We start from the raw sequence: 16,182 nt of genomic DNA on the forward strand, positions 1-16,182 counted from the left end.
CTCCCCAGAGGGGTCCGCCTGGCACCATCGTTGTTTGTTTTTTGGTGCCAGGCCAAGACCTTTTTATTTAAACATCATTTTAATTGTTAACATTATTTATTGATTTTATATCTTTGACCAGGAAGTCTCCAATTATATTGTTTTTATATGGTTGATATGTATTTATTTATTGTTGTGAGCTGACCTGAGGCTTCGGCGAATGGGGCGGCATAGAAGCCTGCTAAATAAATACATAAATATTGTGCCCAAGCTAAAAGGTTCCATTGTTGGACTATGTGGTCCTGAGGATGACACTGGTATTCAAACAACCTATGACTTTGAGTTAACAATAAACAAAATGAAACTTTATTTATACAAGAAGCGCACCGATTTTAAGATGTTCAGCAACTTGAGTAAAAGTGTATAATAACCACTTCTGCACTCTCCCTTCAAACACTCCTCTCTCAGATTCTCCTTTCCCTCCTGCACTCACGTTTGTCTATCTCACACACTCTTGTAATATTTGACAACACAGGTTTTGACTCTCCCTGGTTGCTAATCTGCCCTTTAAGAATTTCACTGCCTCCCTTTCCTCACGGATCCCCAGCACTATCAGGGATTCCAATAAGATGGCTGCCTCTCCGGATCGGGCAAACTGCTGACTAGCCACAACTGTGAATTGATGACAGACCAATAGCATCTATTTCTCTCTCCAGCACACACCAAGCTCTGCCCACACACAGCCACCCGCCAATCAGCTCACTCACTCACCCCTCTTGTACCCCTCCTTGCCCTTCTGAAACTTGCCACATATAAAGGAAGTCTCAAAACACTTGGACTCATGGGACTTGACCTTGAAAGCTGCTGTCACATGTTATTTATCCGTTTCCTGTTTATGCTGTCCAAGAGCCTGGAGGAGTTCTGGGAGGTTGTTTGACACCCACAGACACTGCTAGGTGGTGCCCAAAAGGGAGAAAGCCCTTCTTGGGCAGATCCCACTGAGCATTCTCCACTGCTTATTGGGGAACTTGGAATTCCTTTTAATGTCCAGTGCCAGCACTGCCTGGATGCAAGCAAGTTCAAGCCGTGGAGCACTAGGCATTAAAATCAAGACTGTTCTTGTCTGGGGACTTTCCTAATAGAAGTTTCTGGTGTGCCATTTTGAGGAACAGGGATTCGTTTGTTCTAAAGAAACACTTTCAAAAACTGCAACGGGTATGGATATCCTTTCACTTCTTCCCCGTGGGCTTAAAGGATCACAAAATGGTTTGGCTCGAGCAAACTAGGTTTGGGCAAGATGGTTTGGGACTCAGAGCAAACTTGTTTAGGGTTGAATTTAAAACCCCACTGATTTCACCGGGATCATGGTTACACTCCCAAAACTGCCATCCCTTTGCATGCTTACTCAGAAGTAAATTCCACCAGATAAAGAGTCCTTGAAAGTTTTAAACTGCAAGGCTAGGGAAGGGACAGTTTACCTTGAGGGTAACAGAATCCCTCTTTCCTGCCTGCTTTTGCTTTTCCAGCATTTGCTTGGCTCCTCTGCCTACTTACTCTGCAGGTACATTTATTTTATTGAAAGCCTTTCATCCCATACCTCGGCCAAAAGGATCCCAGAGCAGAATCCCATACAATCAGTTGAAGAAGATGGAGCCCTGTCCATAGGCTTACAGGCGAAAAATACAGAATGCAAGGACAAAGGGGTGAGAAGAGGCAAAGCAGAAGCGCCCAGGGGGTTTCCAGCCCAGCTGCCGCCCTCTTTTCAAACCTCAAACTGCCTTAAGATGGGTTGCGTGGAGGGGCTGCAGGATCACAGCAAGCAATTTATCTTCAAAATCCATGCGTGGCTCCATCTTTTGGTCCACCAGTTTGCCACAGCTACCCCGGTTGGATAGCATCTAAAGCTGCAAAATGCCCATTAAGAGTTGGCTGCCTTTGAGCGGCCAGAGACCTATAAAACTCTGGCACTGGTCTATTTGCAAGCCGCAACTGTCAGCAAAGAGGCAGCTAGACTAACACGGATTTTACTTTATTCTTGTGCATAGTCACTGCTTTCCTCCACGACATTTTTATTTACACCACAAACACACGTGTTCCTATCCAGTTCCTGCTTTGGACTAACTAACTGAAGTTTTTGGACCATTTTCAAAAACAGCCTCAAGTACAGCCAATTGCAGTGAATCAAGCAACAAGTTTCCAGGGCAGCCTCCCTTATCCCAGTAAGGTGCAATTAGGGTACCAGCCTAAGTCCACAAAAAACCCACTTCTAGCCAGCAAGCATAGGAGTTCTTAGTCCTTTGCAGAACTAAGCTGCAGTGGGAAGAGGGAGATCTGGAAATGGAAAGGAAGAAGCAGGGTCCCTTTTACTTAGTTCTGCTAGTTCTGAAAGGGAACTCACTTAGGGGTTTTTAAGAGCTCCTGGCTAATCAGTTCTGGATTTTTATTTCAGTTACCATGGCACAGAACAAATCCATCCGCACTGGTGAGGCAGATCCGGTCACCTTACGGAGAAAGACTGAGCCAGGCTCCTTTGTGAAGCCAAAAGAATGGCTGAAGAGTCTCTCCAGTGAATAAGACTGGGAAGTAGGCAAAGAGAAGCGTTCCTCTGTCGGCATCAAAAAAGGCCACCCGCCCACCCCCCATGTTCAGGCACACCCGGATCTTCTTCAACTCCCCACTTAGGGACAGAGGAGGGCGAAAAAGGGAGCAGAGACCCCAGAACCCACCGGCCCACTTCCCCACAGCCCAGATCCCTCCCTCAGGACTGAAGTTAACATAGTCTTTCCTCTGCACAGATTTCCGGGCAACCCCCACAGCCCATTCCCCGTCGCTTCCCACGGAGACATCCCAGAAATGCCGGCCTGCGATGAACTCTCTGCATCCCAGCACAAAGGACCGTTCATTGAATCTCTCGGGATTGTCAGGCAAATGCTGAGCTTCGCTTTCCTCTTGCACACTTCGATAATCCTTGGACAGGAAGAGGTGGGGATTGGCTGTGCCTGGATCCAGGGTCACGTTTGCTGTAGCACAGAGAGGGAGAGATTGCGCAAAGAAAAGTGAGCAGGTGCAGTGAGAGGCTGGAGCCTAAACCAGAGGTGATGACCCTCGGAAAGCAATTCTAGCCATCTGGAGCTCCTCATGCTCCCCCTCCCCATTTCTCTAGCTACCCATCATTTGGTGCTTTCCAAGTTCTTGTGGATTTTCTGCTCCTCCATCCTAAAAGGCAGAAATGCCTCTCCTGAGGCTTAGCTGGGGGCAGGAGCCACAAGTCAGATCAGGCTGGTACTTCTGTCCTCACCCCTTTTTCCTTGCAGTTTTCCCCCACCCCCAAGAGCTTCTCCAAATGAAATCAGTCATCAAGGTAACAGAGGTTCAGCACCCATCTCCTAAACACTCAGGTTTACTAATCCTGGAGAAGCATTCCTGCGCACTTTATTTATTCAATTATATTCTGCAAGTAAATTAGTCCTAAGGACTCTCTAAGTGGATTACAAAAATACCCATAAAAACAGCATCTGATAAAAAAATATATAAACATATAACAATCACAAGAGGGGTGAGATATAGATTAAAATAATAGATTTAAATTAAGAACAGTATAAAACAGTACTATTAAAATTACACAATATAAAATCGTATTTTAAAATCATTTATTAAAATGTCTGGAAGACAGGGTTGTTTTTGCTGGGTGCTGAAAAGATTGTAATGATGGCACCAGGCAAACTGCTCTCAGAAAGCCATGCTGCAAAAGGGGCTCAGCCACTGAGAAGGCCCCTAATCTATTTGCTGTCCTCCTCAGCTCCTGGAGGGTGGCTCTCTCAGAAGAGCCTCCCCCTCTGGTCTTAGGGACCAGGTAGCTACTGTATATATGGAAGCAGGCAGTCCTTCAGGTCTCCTAGACCCAAGTCGTTCAGGGCTTGATATGTTAGCAAGTTGTTGTTGTTAACCGCGAAGTCGTGTCCGACCCATCGCGACCCCATGGACAACATTCCTCCAGGCCTTCCTGTCCTCCACCATCTCCCAGAGTCCACTCAAGCTCACACTGCTTCAGTGACTCCATCCAGCCACCTCCTCCTCTGCCGTCCCCTTTTTAGATCTTTGCAGCATCCGGCTCTCCTTTCACCACCAGATACATCTGCAACTGAGTGTCCTTTCGGCTTTGACCCAGTCGCTTCATTCTTTCTGGCGCTACTAGTACTAGCCCTCCGCTCTTCCCCAGTAGCATACTGAACACCTTCCGACCTGAGGGGCTCATCTTCCGGCATCGTATCTTTTTGCCTTTTGGTACTGTCCATGGGGTTTTCATGGCAAAGATACTGGAGTGGGTTGCCATTTCCTTCTCCAGTGGATCACGTTTTGTCAGAGCTCTCTGCTGTGACCTGTCCGTCTCGGGTGGCCCTGCACGGCAGAGCTCATAGCTTCATTGAGCCGCACAAGCCCCTTCGCCACGACAAGGCAGTGATCCATGGAGGAGGATGTTAGCATAAACACTTTGAATTGGGCCTGGAGCTCAACTGGTAAGCAGTGCAACCAATATGGGCCTGCAGACCTGCTCGTGGGAGCCACTGCACTGCCCTATTTTGTAACAGTTGAGGCTGAATTAAGGCCTGCAGGCAGGAACACATGCAACAAAGAAATAGTAAATAAATGTGGACAGCTGGAGGCAGAGGCTGACGCCTCCACTGATTCACTGTGCAGAAGAAAAACCTGCATGCAAGTATTTCTAGCTCAGTCCTGCAGATTTTGGAGCTAGGCACGGCAAAGAGGGTTCCTGAAAGTCCAATCCCTCAGCAGTCCCCATCCCTCCCCTAGATCTGGTCCTCGAGAGGACATTTACCTTCCTGCAGTTGAAGTCCATAAAGCAGAGCATCTGGGAAGACAAGGAGGAAGGACGTTTCAGCACAACAGCATTGTCCCACAACAAATCTTATCACAAGGACACCCCCGCCCCAGAACGTATTTTAAGTATTTCCATGGCATTCAAATTAGCATCGTGCTCTCAGAACAGTTTGCAGCAAGCAAGTTTGCAGCAATATAGCACCTATTCTGCTTCTCCGAGCAAAAGGTTAAGCAGGAGCGGAAACAGTGCTAGGATGAAGTTCTCCTTGCAAAGTTGCTTATGCATCAAGCAAGCCTAGGTGGTTGTTTGGAATGTTCCGGACTGTTTCGCAGACCGGAATCAGGACTGGCGAGCAGGTGGGAACCCAAAGGAGGGAACTGATGTTAAGGCCTTCAGCGGCCTCTGCAGCAGGTTGAGGCCAGCCAGCATGGGGGTTGTGGGAAGGCAAAACAGTGCAGCTTCACTCCTAAAGGGGAAGCCTCTCGATGATAAGAAGGCAGCTCAAAGGAAGTTCACGGGGGGGGGGGGCAAGAGGGACACAAGATCATTGGAAGAGCCCTGGTGGATCAAATATAGAACGATTTAGCCCCAGTTTCTGCTCACAGGGAGACCAGCCAGCTGCACCCATCTTCCCCAGAAGCTTATGCATGTAGGAATACTGCATCTGATGCTGGAAGCCCTCCATAGCCTTCTCCTCCGTGAATTTGCCCAATCCCCTTCTAAAGCTATCCACATGGGTGGCCATCACGAAATCCTGTGGCAGTGAAGGGCACCAAATGATGGCTTTAAATTATTCAGTAGCTGAATTATGCAGTCTCCAAGATGCTTGTGAGGTGACTTGACAGTGCAGTAAGAAAAGCTCAAGAAGATACATCAGATTCAGGAGGGGGAATAAATCCAAAAGGGTGCCGAGATGTTTATCCAGCAGCATCAAGGAAGCTATTCCAGGATGTTTCTTTTAAGACACTGACAGGACAGGAACATGTAACCACTCCAGCTGTTGCTACAGTACAACATCTGGAAGGTTCATCCCTGTACCCAACTACGGTCTACCATGATTCCATATTTTCTTTAAATGGACTCAACAGCAAAAAAAAATAATTTTATAATTAATTGAAAATAACTGCATAATGCTGGTCAGTTATCCCTGGAACTTTTCACATACTGGCCAGAATGCTGGTTTGCTTCTTTGGAGAGAGAGTTGCTTCTACATTTTCTCACTTACTGTCACAGATGAAAGCTGGGGGCATTTAAAAAACCACCTGAAATATTCAGGAATGATGCCCAGACTAAGGCTGTCTCTGTAGTTACGATTAAGAGCCCGCTGTCCTTACCCTTAGGCTAACACAATGCCCAGGATGAAGTCTTCGCACGCATTCCTTACCTTGGAACTGCTTCATGACACCCTTCAGGAAAAGATTTATATCAGAGGAGTCCCAGATCTTCCACTTCAATGCAAGAGGAAAAGCCACAGGATTTTCAAACTTCTTTCTCTCCTCACCCCTGGCGGAGAGAAGCAACATTAATCTCCTGCTACCTGTCCAATGTGAGCATTTCTAAATGGACAAAAAGGATCAGGAGAAAGCAAACAAAATCAAAAGTAAACCCAGGCAGGTGACAAAAGGAAGAGAGGCGTAGATGTGACTTGAAAAGGAGGCAACCCCCTCTATGGTTCCTACCTCAGGAACACGCCTGCAGCAATTTCATCCCCAAGTGGAGCCATATAAGAGACATGGGGAGAATTCTGGTGCAACAGTCTCACAGTTAAGGATCTGTACCCTTGAGCTGGCCCTGTAGCTAAGAGTTCCTTTTACATCCTACCTTTTAATAAAATCCTCAAGCTGACAGCTACCAGGGAAGTCATTAGTGATGCCTACTGAATTCAGTAGCAATCTATACTCATGGAAAGAAATGTCAACCCCATTTTCATTCTATCCCCCATAGCTGCCTGTCCCTCAAATGGTAAATCTTACAGAACCTGCTAGCTTTGTGAGTACATGCAACTAGCTCCATCCATGAAATCAGGCATTCTATTAAATGCATTTACTGTTTTTTAATGAAATGTTATGGTCAAATTCCCAAGGGCTGAATTACACATAAAAAACATTCCTTTTTATAAGTGTGCCACATTTTATTTTGGAGTATAAGTAACCACTGTATCCTGATCTGGTCCAGGATCCAACATGGCTTCCCTGATGAAATGCTGCCTTTATATACACTTTGGAAAACAGAAGATGCATTGCTTGTTTCATGGCCTCAGCCCTAGGTCAAACATTCCCCTTGCCATTCCTGAAAAAAATGTAGTCTCCTGGGCAAAGTACTCAATTATGCGACTATTTTAATCAGTCCAAGGTTTAACTGTTTGGTGCAATCCACTGATAAACATTATAGCCCTACTTAGGAGAGAAGAACTGAAGCAAACAAATATGATGCTGAGATTCTGAGAAAGAAAGAATGTGCATCACAGTGTAACTGGGGAAATCATTTCCTGATTGTGGTATCCTAAACCGTGTTTTGTATCATTGCTTTATAAAATGTGAAAATGTTCATCAGACAACATATATGCTCATTTGAACAAAAGTAACTGATTTTACGCAGTTATGAAATGGTTTTGAGGGGTGGTGTGTAAGAAATCTCTGAAAGGGCTTTTGAGAATACATTTTTGATCATTATTGATGAGTTTTCAGCAAAGAAGAGGGGGGACAAATATCTCTGGACAGTTTATAACCATTCATAAAAACACACACCATAAATACAATAAAAAATAGCACAACACTTTTTCCGTGTCCAAAATTCAAAAGCAATTTAATGGCTAAAATAAATTTCAGTGCAAAGTAGACTTGTTGGAAACAACTGATTCGAATGTCCCATCCTGCCACTAAATTCCCTTAAAAATAACTATTGCGACTCCAATTCAGTGAAAACCTTGCATCGACCGAGTAGTGGGAAGGAGTGACTACAGACCCCCATGCCTTCCTAGATTTGAGCATTAGGGAATCCTCTGAAGCTCACTTTAAAAGAGTTGATGGCGGAAGCCTGCTGTGAAGAGGAAGCGAAGGAAAAATTCTGCTCACCCATTGCTAAATGTTGCCCTTCTTTTCTCCCCAGTAGCCCAAACACCACACCCTTCACACAGGATACAAACCCCTTCACCAAGCAAGAAGAACAGGAGCATCCACTTACTTCTGCAAGCTGCTTCTAACATCCTAGAGGTGAGAAGGAAAGAGGGGATTCAGTGCCTGCCATAAGCCATGTTACAAAGCTCCTTCAGACCCTGGAGTGTGAAGTCCCGGTGTTTGCCTGCCTAACATTCCACTCCAAGACAGGGAGTGAAATAGCAAAATGCCCTGCAGCAAGGGAAACACCTCTTGGTTTTATGGAATAAACCTTCACTACTACGGGTTTTTTAATTCTTTTGGTGCAGAGCAGTTTACACCCTTAAAGTGTTACTGTAATCGACACACTCAGATATAGGGTGGTGGTGAAAGAAGGTGTATGTGCATGCATATATGGATGTAAGTGAGAAAGATAATTGGGATGTTTGTACAGGAGTATTTGGTGGGTGGGTGGGTGGGTGGATGGGTGTGTGTGTGTGTGGGAGGGAGGGAGGGTTGTATGGGGGATGGTGATCCTGAGGAAAAAAGAGTGCAAGTGACAAACTATAGAGAAAAGGGGCCGAAGTGGTCAGCAGAAAGAATTCAGGAAAAGTGAAATGAGTGTTTTCTTACGCTTCACAATTTCAGATAGTTTTGCTTACACCACACCCGTGCTTTGAACTCAGTTTCTTGGGCATGCTTCTTTCAACTTCACAGACATACTTACTGTAAAATAGGTGCTATCTGACTGGTTGTGCCCAACTGTTTTGTGACAGAGCATTGGAGATTTTAACTGTGTCCATGGACACAAAAAGCTTAGAAGAGCCTGCTGTCATTAAACCAGGTATTCAACAGTTTGGAAATAGTCTACCCATGAAAAGGAGGCACTTGGGCATGTCTGTCACCACGTCACCTGCAAGAGTTCAGCTGGTGGCTGCTGATACTTCTCCTCCATTTCCAGGATGATGCTTTCAAGAGAGGAGAGCTCCTTGGAGAGTTTGAGCAGGTGCTCATCCCTTTTCTTGGCAATCTCCTTCTCCAACTCTTCTATTTGGGCCAGCAGAAGTTTCTCTTGTTCTTCCAGAAACTGCCGCAGTTGTCTGAACTCAACCAGTGTTTTCTGCATCTCTGCTTTTGTTTCCCACTGCAATAAGCAGATGAACAAATGTGGGGCTAAGTCAGGAATTTAGCCAGTCTCTTCAGGTCAAGAGCCGTACGCCATAGCCCAGGAATTTTGCAGCAAAGGCACGTCTGACGTTCATAAATATGAAATCAACATCCATCAGGAAAAGAGTTTGCTAAAATTTAGAAAAGCTCACCTTAATTAGCTTTTCTAGGAAATAAGCCATTCTACACAGAAGTAAGGCTGTCTTGGGGTTTTCCCTCATTTTGTATTAAATTTTTTTTCCAAGTTCAACATCCCAATAGAAATGAGCCACTTACAAGCAGGCTTTGGCTTTCTTTTTCTGTGTCTGCCTTATATTCCAGAATGTTACTTCTTTCCATCCTCAGAACTGTCAGGCAGTTTGCAATTCGATTCTGCAGAAAAAACATAAGTTAAGGCACAAATAACTCAGAACCAAGAGTTTTGAGCTGAACCTTACACTTACTGATAATTTTAATTTTATATTTGTAAATCAATGTATTTTTTGTATTTTTGTATTTAATGGTAATTTATTATGTACTATTGTATTTCAATGTATTTTACCATGTTGTAAGCCGCCCCGAGGTTTCGGCAAGGGGCGGCATAGAAATGTAATAATAATAATAATAATAATAATCTCTCCTTGTAGTGTCAAGATTTGTGGAGGGTGGGGTGCTGATATACCCTGCTCAGCCTGTTCTAGTTTCAAAATGATAAACACGCTTGGAATCTGCCTTTCAACCATCAGCCAGTGGAATATTGGGGGACATTCCCTACCACCACCTCATGCCAGCATCACTGCTTTGCTTAAGCAAGCAGAATATGAGCCAACAAGCGGAATGAGTCAACAAGGTGATGACTCATTTATGTGGCTGCATAAAGGGCAACTGCTCTTTTAGGCGCATTAACAGAAATACCCCTTCCAAATCACATGAAGTGCTAGTTCCCCTTTACTCAGCACTGGTTTGGCCTCATCTGGAGTAGAGTATCCAGTTCTGCACACCACAGTTGAAGAAAGATGCAGACAAGCTGGAAAAGATTTGGAGTAGAGCAGCAGGAATGATGCAGGGCCTGGCGACAAAGCCCTGTGAGGAGAGATTGAAAGAGACGGCCATGTTTAGCCTCAACAAGAGAAGACTGAGAAGAGATAGGATAGCACTCTACAAATATTCGAAACGCTGTCACAAAAAGGAAGGGCAGGATCTCTTCTCGCAGAGGGCAGGACTTGGAATAACGGGCTGAAGTTACAAGCCACGTTGCGGCTGCACATCAAGAAGAACTTCCTAATTGTCAGAGCAGTATGACAATGGAACCAATGACCGCGGGAGATTGTGGGCTATCCCACACTGGAGGCATTCAAGATGCAACCAGGGAGCCATCTGAGAGGGATGCTTTAACTGGGAGCCCTGCCTTAAGGGGGGGGGGGGGGGTTAAGCCAGCCCTCTGTCCCCTTCCCTCTAGAATTCTATGGTTCAATATACAGATTTACATGACACAATTCTACTGGTGTGAGTTTGCTCACAGGGGATCATGGCCACCTTCTCATGACTTAATATTCTGGATTTATGAGTCGGGCTTCTGAGGAAGCAGTCACAGCCCGGTGTGCCTGGCTGGAGCATGCTGGAAGTTGTAGGACTTTCTTGTCCAAACACACACAGGATTTCTCCCTAAATTACTTTTTCATTACACAAGACCAGAGGTATCTTACTGCAGCCCAAAGGATGTAAAGAATACCTATAAAAATGAGTTTTCAAAAGATTTCTGACCAAATGAAACCAGGAGGGTTTTTTTTTTTAATCAACTGTTTTGCACATGTTCCTCACACATACTGAACTGGTTTCTTTTTCAGATAAGCAAAGGAGGCTCACCTCTACTTTGAAAGTGAAATGTGGCCTCACTAAACCTAAACATGCCTGCTCAGAAATAAATCCCACTAATTTCAGTAGGTTACAGTCCTAAAGAACTGGGTTTGTGACCTAAATCCTAGCTCATTATCAAGCAATTTTTACAAGTGAATAAGCTTATTTCCAGAAGAGGTATTTACAACACACATTTGCCATGCCACATGCATGGAATTTTGCACAAGATCCTGATGGTGTCATTTTTTACCCGCAACCTTATGCTTTCACTACTGCTTTTTCTGTTGTTGCCTTTGCTCACAAAAAATCCGTAAGGAAGGAACACAGCTAGAAAAGACCAACTTTAGATTATGGATGTAATAGTTTTCCAGAGTGCCACCCTCTTTATATGATAATATTTGCTATGTTAAAATGTAATAAACCAGCCCTGCCATATTTAGGGGCCTTACTGTTTGTTTAGCCTTGTGGGGCATTGGACATTTAACCCCAAGTCTCACCCTGATGGCACTCCTAGAAAAACAACGGTGGCACAATTACTTTTATTAGATTAAATTATTATCATCTGCCTTCCTTTCCCTTGTCAGAAACCCAGGGCAGCTTATAAGGTTCTTCAATTGTTTTGTCCTCACAATTTCAACCCTGTGAGGTAGGCTCAGCTGAGAGTGACTCACCCAAAGTTCTCAGTCAGTTTCATGGCCAAGAGGGGACTAGAAGCTCCGTCTTCCAAGCCTCTGGGCAACATTCCAGCCACCACACCAGGGCACATGAAGCCTTTTGACAGGTTGCACTTGCAGCCACTAGCTACATCTTTTTTCCTGTTTTACGCTGGAGAAAGCCCAAGGCCCTCACTCTAGAACAATACCAGGCAGGGAGAGCAGGGGGCTTTAAGCTTCTCCACAGGAATCTGTAGCTGGCAACCTAAACTGCAGGGTGGACATCCTGACAGAAAGCGTGGCATGGGAGGGCAGGGGAAAGAGCAAGCACCCTCAGGTGCTCCCCCAGACCTGGATCTAGATCAGACCCCCTATGCTTTCTCTGGAGTAAAGCAAAACAAGGAATGTGTGCTTTTGCTGCAAGATGTTCTTACTAGAAGAGTTACTCTACAAAAAGCCAACTTCTGCTCTCCCTCAGCCATTAACTGCCCAGAGAGCCTGAGCTATTAGGCAGTACATAAATGAATTAGTTTAGATAGATTAGATAGGATAGGATAGATAAAATTAAGACCTACAGCCATTTCTATGGCTAAGGAGGTCATCCATGGCTGTACCCCATCTTTGGAACATGCTCCTGAAGGAGGTACGCCTGGCACCATCTTTGTTTTCTTTCTGGTGCCAGGTGACAATCTCTTTATTTAGTAGATGTTTTGATAGATTGGGTTTAATATTGTTTTTAGTTAATACAGTCAATAAAAGCAGTTTAACTGCATTATTGTATTAATTGTTCTTAATCACCAGGAGTTGCCAAATTGTCATTTTGTTTTAATTGGTTTTATTGTTATTTGTTTTTATTGTAACTGCCCTGAGAGACCTTCAGGCCATGGTGCGGTATAAAAATGTAAAAAAAAAAAAATGTAGTAGTGGATTTCCTACCTTGTACTCTTGAGAAGCTTCCTCTATAGGAATCACCTCATGAGATTTGTGCACCTTGGACCTGTCACACACCACACAGATGAGGATGTGATCGTCTTGACAGAAAAGCTTCAGGGGCTCCTGGTGTTTCCCGCAGAGTCCCTGCTTCACCTGCTGAAGGTGGAGCGTTTTGGCGATTTCTACAACGTTAGCCAGCTGCCAGTTCTGGCTGAATTTACTTCGCGTCATTGTTTCTCTACAGCAAGGGCAGGAGGCCTCGGTGTCCGTCTCCCCCCAGCCTCGGACCAGGCAGCCTCTGCAGAAATTGTGCCCACACTCCGTGACGGTCACGGGATCTTTGAAATACTCCAAGCAGATGGGGCAGGTCACTTCATCGCAAAGGGCCTGGATGGGGCCCCCAGTAGCCGCCATGGCTGCGGTACTGGTCGCCCACCGCCCGGCTGTTTCTCCTCGTCAGCGGATCCTTGTCTTAAAAGGAGGAATAGCAACATATTACATAAATTAAAGCACCAATTTAAAACGCAGAACAAATCAGCAGGCACCCCTACTTGAGAGAGCGAGCGAGCGCACAGCTTATACAAAAGACTGGAGACCTAGCAATCCTCTGCGGAGGGAGATTCCCATAGACAACCAAAACATTGCGAGGCGCTCACAGCAGGGCCCCTACGGATAAGCGCCGTATTTGGGGCAAATTCAAACAAGAGAAAGCGGTCTTCCAGGGACAAGATATGCAAGGCTTTAAAGTTAAGCACCGGCTGCAGAAATCAATTGCAAGATACGTGGCAAGCAGCGACAGAAAACGGCGCGGTGATGATCTCACGCAGCAAGCATGCCAGGCAAGTAGGGCACCCGGCAGACTTCACGCACACTTACGTGAGAATGGAGCCCCCGCCGAACTCGCGAGGGGCTACCGAGGAACGCGCGCAGAATCCGGCTGCAAAGCAGCTCCAGCGCGCAGCTTCGAAGCCCGGCGGCGGCGCCTCCCTGGGCGAGGCGCTGCAACGACGTTCCTGCCAGTTTGAGCGCCCGGAACGGCACTGGAGGAAACAGAACCGAAAGCCCTGCGAGGCAGCGGGCGAGGCGATGGATAACAAGCGCAGCCAATCCAGCCTAAAAACAGGGAGAAGGGCGGGACTAGCTTGCACTGCTATGACCAATCAGCGTCCCTCGGAAGGCCCCCAGCAAGGTGCCACCCGCCTCCACGCGAGAGCAAGTGCAGCCCATCAGCGCCACAGAGCTAAAGAGAGGCGTGATTCGTGAGATTTCCGGTCGTCTCTGGACACGCTCCGTTTGCTGGCTTGGAGCTCAGCCCCGTATGCACAGAGAAGTTCTCATGGCCAGTTACATCATCAAAAGCATCTCTCATTAGCGCCACTGCTCTTCTGCTGGCGGGGAGATGTTTTGTACAAAGAGGGCTTTTCCACGGGTGCTGTATTCTGCATTTTTTGTGCATTTTAAGCTGTGTTTTTCATGTATTAACTTCATGATAGGTGTTAACCTGTTGTAATTGTTGTTAGTCATGAAGTCGTGTCCAACCCATTGCGACCCCATGGACAACACTCCTCCAGGCCTTCCTGTCCTCCACCATCCCCAGGAGTCCACTTAGGCTCACACCGACTGCTTCAGCGACTCTATCCAGCCACCTCATTCTCTGCCATCCCCTTCTTCTTTTGCCATCAATCGTTCCCAGCATTAGGCTCTTCTCCAGGGAGTCCCTTCTCATTAGGTGGCCAAAGTATTTGAGTTTCATCTTCAGTATCGAGCCTTCTAAAGAGCAGCCAGGGTTGATCTCCTCTAGCACTGACCGGTTTGATCACCTTGCAGTCTCTGAGATATTTTATATATATATATATATGTGTGTGTGTGTGTGTGTGTGTGTATCCTATAGAATCCAAGCAGTGACGATACGGGAGGCAAAGTAACAAGCAGAGAAGTTTAATTCGTTCTTGCAAGAGCAGGCACCCACCTCACAGGTAGCGTGCCGTTCACACACACAACATTCACCTTTATCCCTTTCCCCGGCTCGCAGGCCCTACCTCTTTTCTCCCATTGACTGGGCTACTCGGAGGGCACAATCTTCTCTGTCTGCCTACAACATACTACCCCTTAATATGATCCCCCCCCTTGCACATACAACCCATGTTCATGCTAATGAGCCTATGACCTATGAGAGGTGTGTCAGTTACAATTCATAAACCTATTAAGCTTGTGCACTAGGCCTAAAAGTTGAACAAGTCAAAATGGCCTTGAGAATTCTTCTTGGACGCCAATTTGCTCCTTAAATCAAAATGGGGAGGATGAGATAATGAGAACAGGCCTCTCTTCAGACTCTTTACCTCCCATTATAAAGTAATCCATTGCCTGCTTTCCTCCACTGAAGGTGACAGTTTTACCACTGTCCCCCAATTTTACCCCTTCTGGCATTTCTCAGGACTTTGAAGTAAAAAGGCCCTGCGTCTCTTAAAAACAACCATTTACATGTTTTGATTCTCGGCCTTTTGGCCTTAAGAGACTTCAATTAACCCTGTATTTCACTCTTTCTTTGGTCTTGTCTTAACACTTAGTAACAGTAACTCCATTTCTCACAAGTTCAAGGGACTCGCAGGAGTCTCCTCCAGCACCACAATTCCAAGGCCACCGCAATTCTTTGGCGCTCAGCCAAACATTCTTCTGTGTTAACCTATAAAGTCCTAAACAGCTTAGGACCAGGATACCTGAAGGAATGTCTCCTTTCCTACATGCCCTCATGCCCTGTCGCACCTGACGGCTCGATAGAGACGTCGACTCGTGAGAAATAGTCAAATGTTCACAATGAGAATCAGACATTAGAACAAGGGGAGTTGCACTTGGGACCTAGTAAACAAATGACCCCCCTGCAGCATGTCTCTGAGACTGCTGAGCAGATAGTCGCCCCACAGCATAACGGTGAGGCTTCTGCGCAGGTAGCTTCTTCCCATCCTGAGTCCGAGGTGCTGGAACAAGCTGCTCCCCCCGCACCACCTCCTGACTCTGCAACTGCTGAGCAGAGTTCAGGAGATCAGGAAGAGGAAACGATACTTTTGGCAGATGCCCAAGTTAGGAGAAATTTACAACATATGGAACAAATGAGAAGATGGGACAAAGGTTCGTCCCACCCACAAGTGGAAAGACTTGAGAGGAAGAGCTAATCCCACGTGGGCTCCTGAGAGATTTCACTAAGGGGGAAGCAACTAGACTGTTAGGAGCTTCTCATTAGAGCTTATCTGTTACATGTAAATCTTGTGGAAAGTAGCAATAAAAGACTTTAGTCTTCTGGCCGGCTGCTGTGTGAGTTAATTGGAGACGTAAGTTACAACCTCAGGACATGCCCCTTAGGATCTGTAGAGGAGGCTCTGCTCCAGGAACCCTCCCTGAAGGAAGTAAAGGTCTCTACCCAGAAGAGGGCCTTCTTTGCTGCGGCACCCAGTCTCTGGAATGCACTCCCCGGAGAGGTTCGCCTATTCCTTCCGGTGCCAGGTGAAAACCTTTTTATTTACTCATCATTTTAAGAATTAGAAATTTTAATTGGTTTCAACATCCACAGTCACTTTGAGTTTTTCTTTTTTGCCTTTGTTTCTAATTTTGATTTGGACTTTTGTTGAGATTAAGTTCTGCTGTTTATAGGGGTTGTTTGTTGTTATTGATACAGTTTTTGTTA

At 45.8% G+C, this 16,182-nt stretch overlaps 1 protein-coding gene across 1 annotated transcript; it reads right to left on the reverse strand.

The window, feature by feature from the left end:
- Window positions 1-322: 322 nt before the first annotated feature.
- LOC123017982 (zinc finger protein RFP-like) lies at window positions 323-13,524 on the reverse strand. The gene is made up of 8 exons (XM_044419678.1): window positions 13,380-13,524; window positions 12,507-12,974; window positions 9,358-9,453; window positions 8,828-9,058; window positions 8,003-8,025; window positions 6,204-6,322; window positions 4,817-4,849; window positions 323-2,999 (listed from the first exon to the last, which is right to left on the reverse strand). The coding sequence occupies exons 2-8, from the start codon at window positions 12,915-12,917 to the stop codon at window positions 2,482-2,484; spliced, it is 1,431 nt and encodes a 476-aa protein (XP_044275613.1). The 5' UTR covers window positions 12,918-12,974; window positions 13,380-13,524; the 3' UTR covers window positions 323-2,481.
- Window positions 13,525-16,182: the final 2,658 nt, after the last annotated feature.

The sequence above is a fragment of the Varanus komodoensis genome, unplaced genomic scaffold, assembly GCF_004798865.1.
Source record: "Varanus komodoensis strain SLA01 unplaced genomic scaffold, ASM479886v1 scaffold107, whole genome shotgun sequence".
Taxonomy (NCBI): Eukaryota; Metazoa; Chordata; class Lepidosauria; order Squamata; family Varanidae; genus Varanus; species Varanus komodoensis.

Bases quoted from the DNA above. Each gene is read 5' to 3' on its own strand.
- LOC123017982 (XM_044419678.1), bottom strand. From the start codon at position 12,917: ATGGCGGCTACTGGGGGCCCCATCCAGGCCCTTTGCGATGAAGTGACC. The intron at 6,323-8,002 runs GTAAGTGGATGC...TCTCTCCGCCAG, and splicing joins GTTAGAAGCAGCTTGCAGAA to GGGTGAGGAGAGAAAGAAGT. The intron at 4,850-6,203 runs GTAAGGAATGCG...TTGTCTTCCCAG, and splicing joins TGTCATGAAGCAGTTCCAAG to ATGCTCTGCTTTATGGACTT.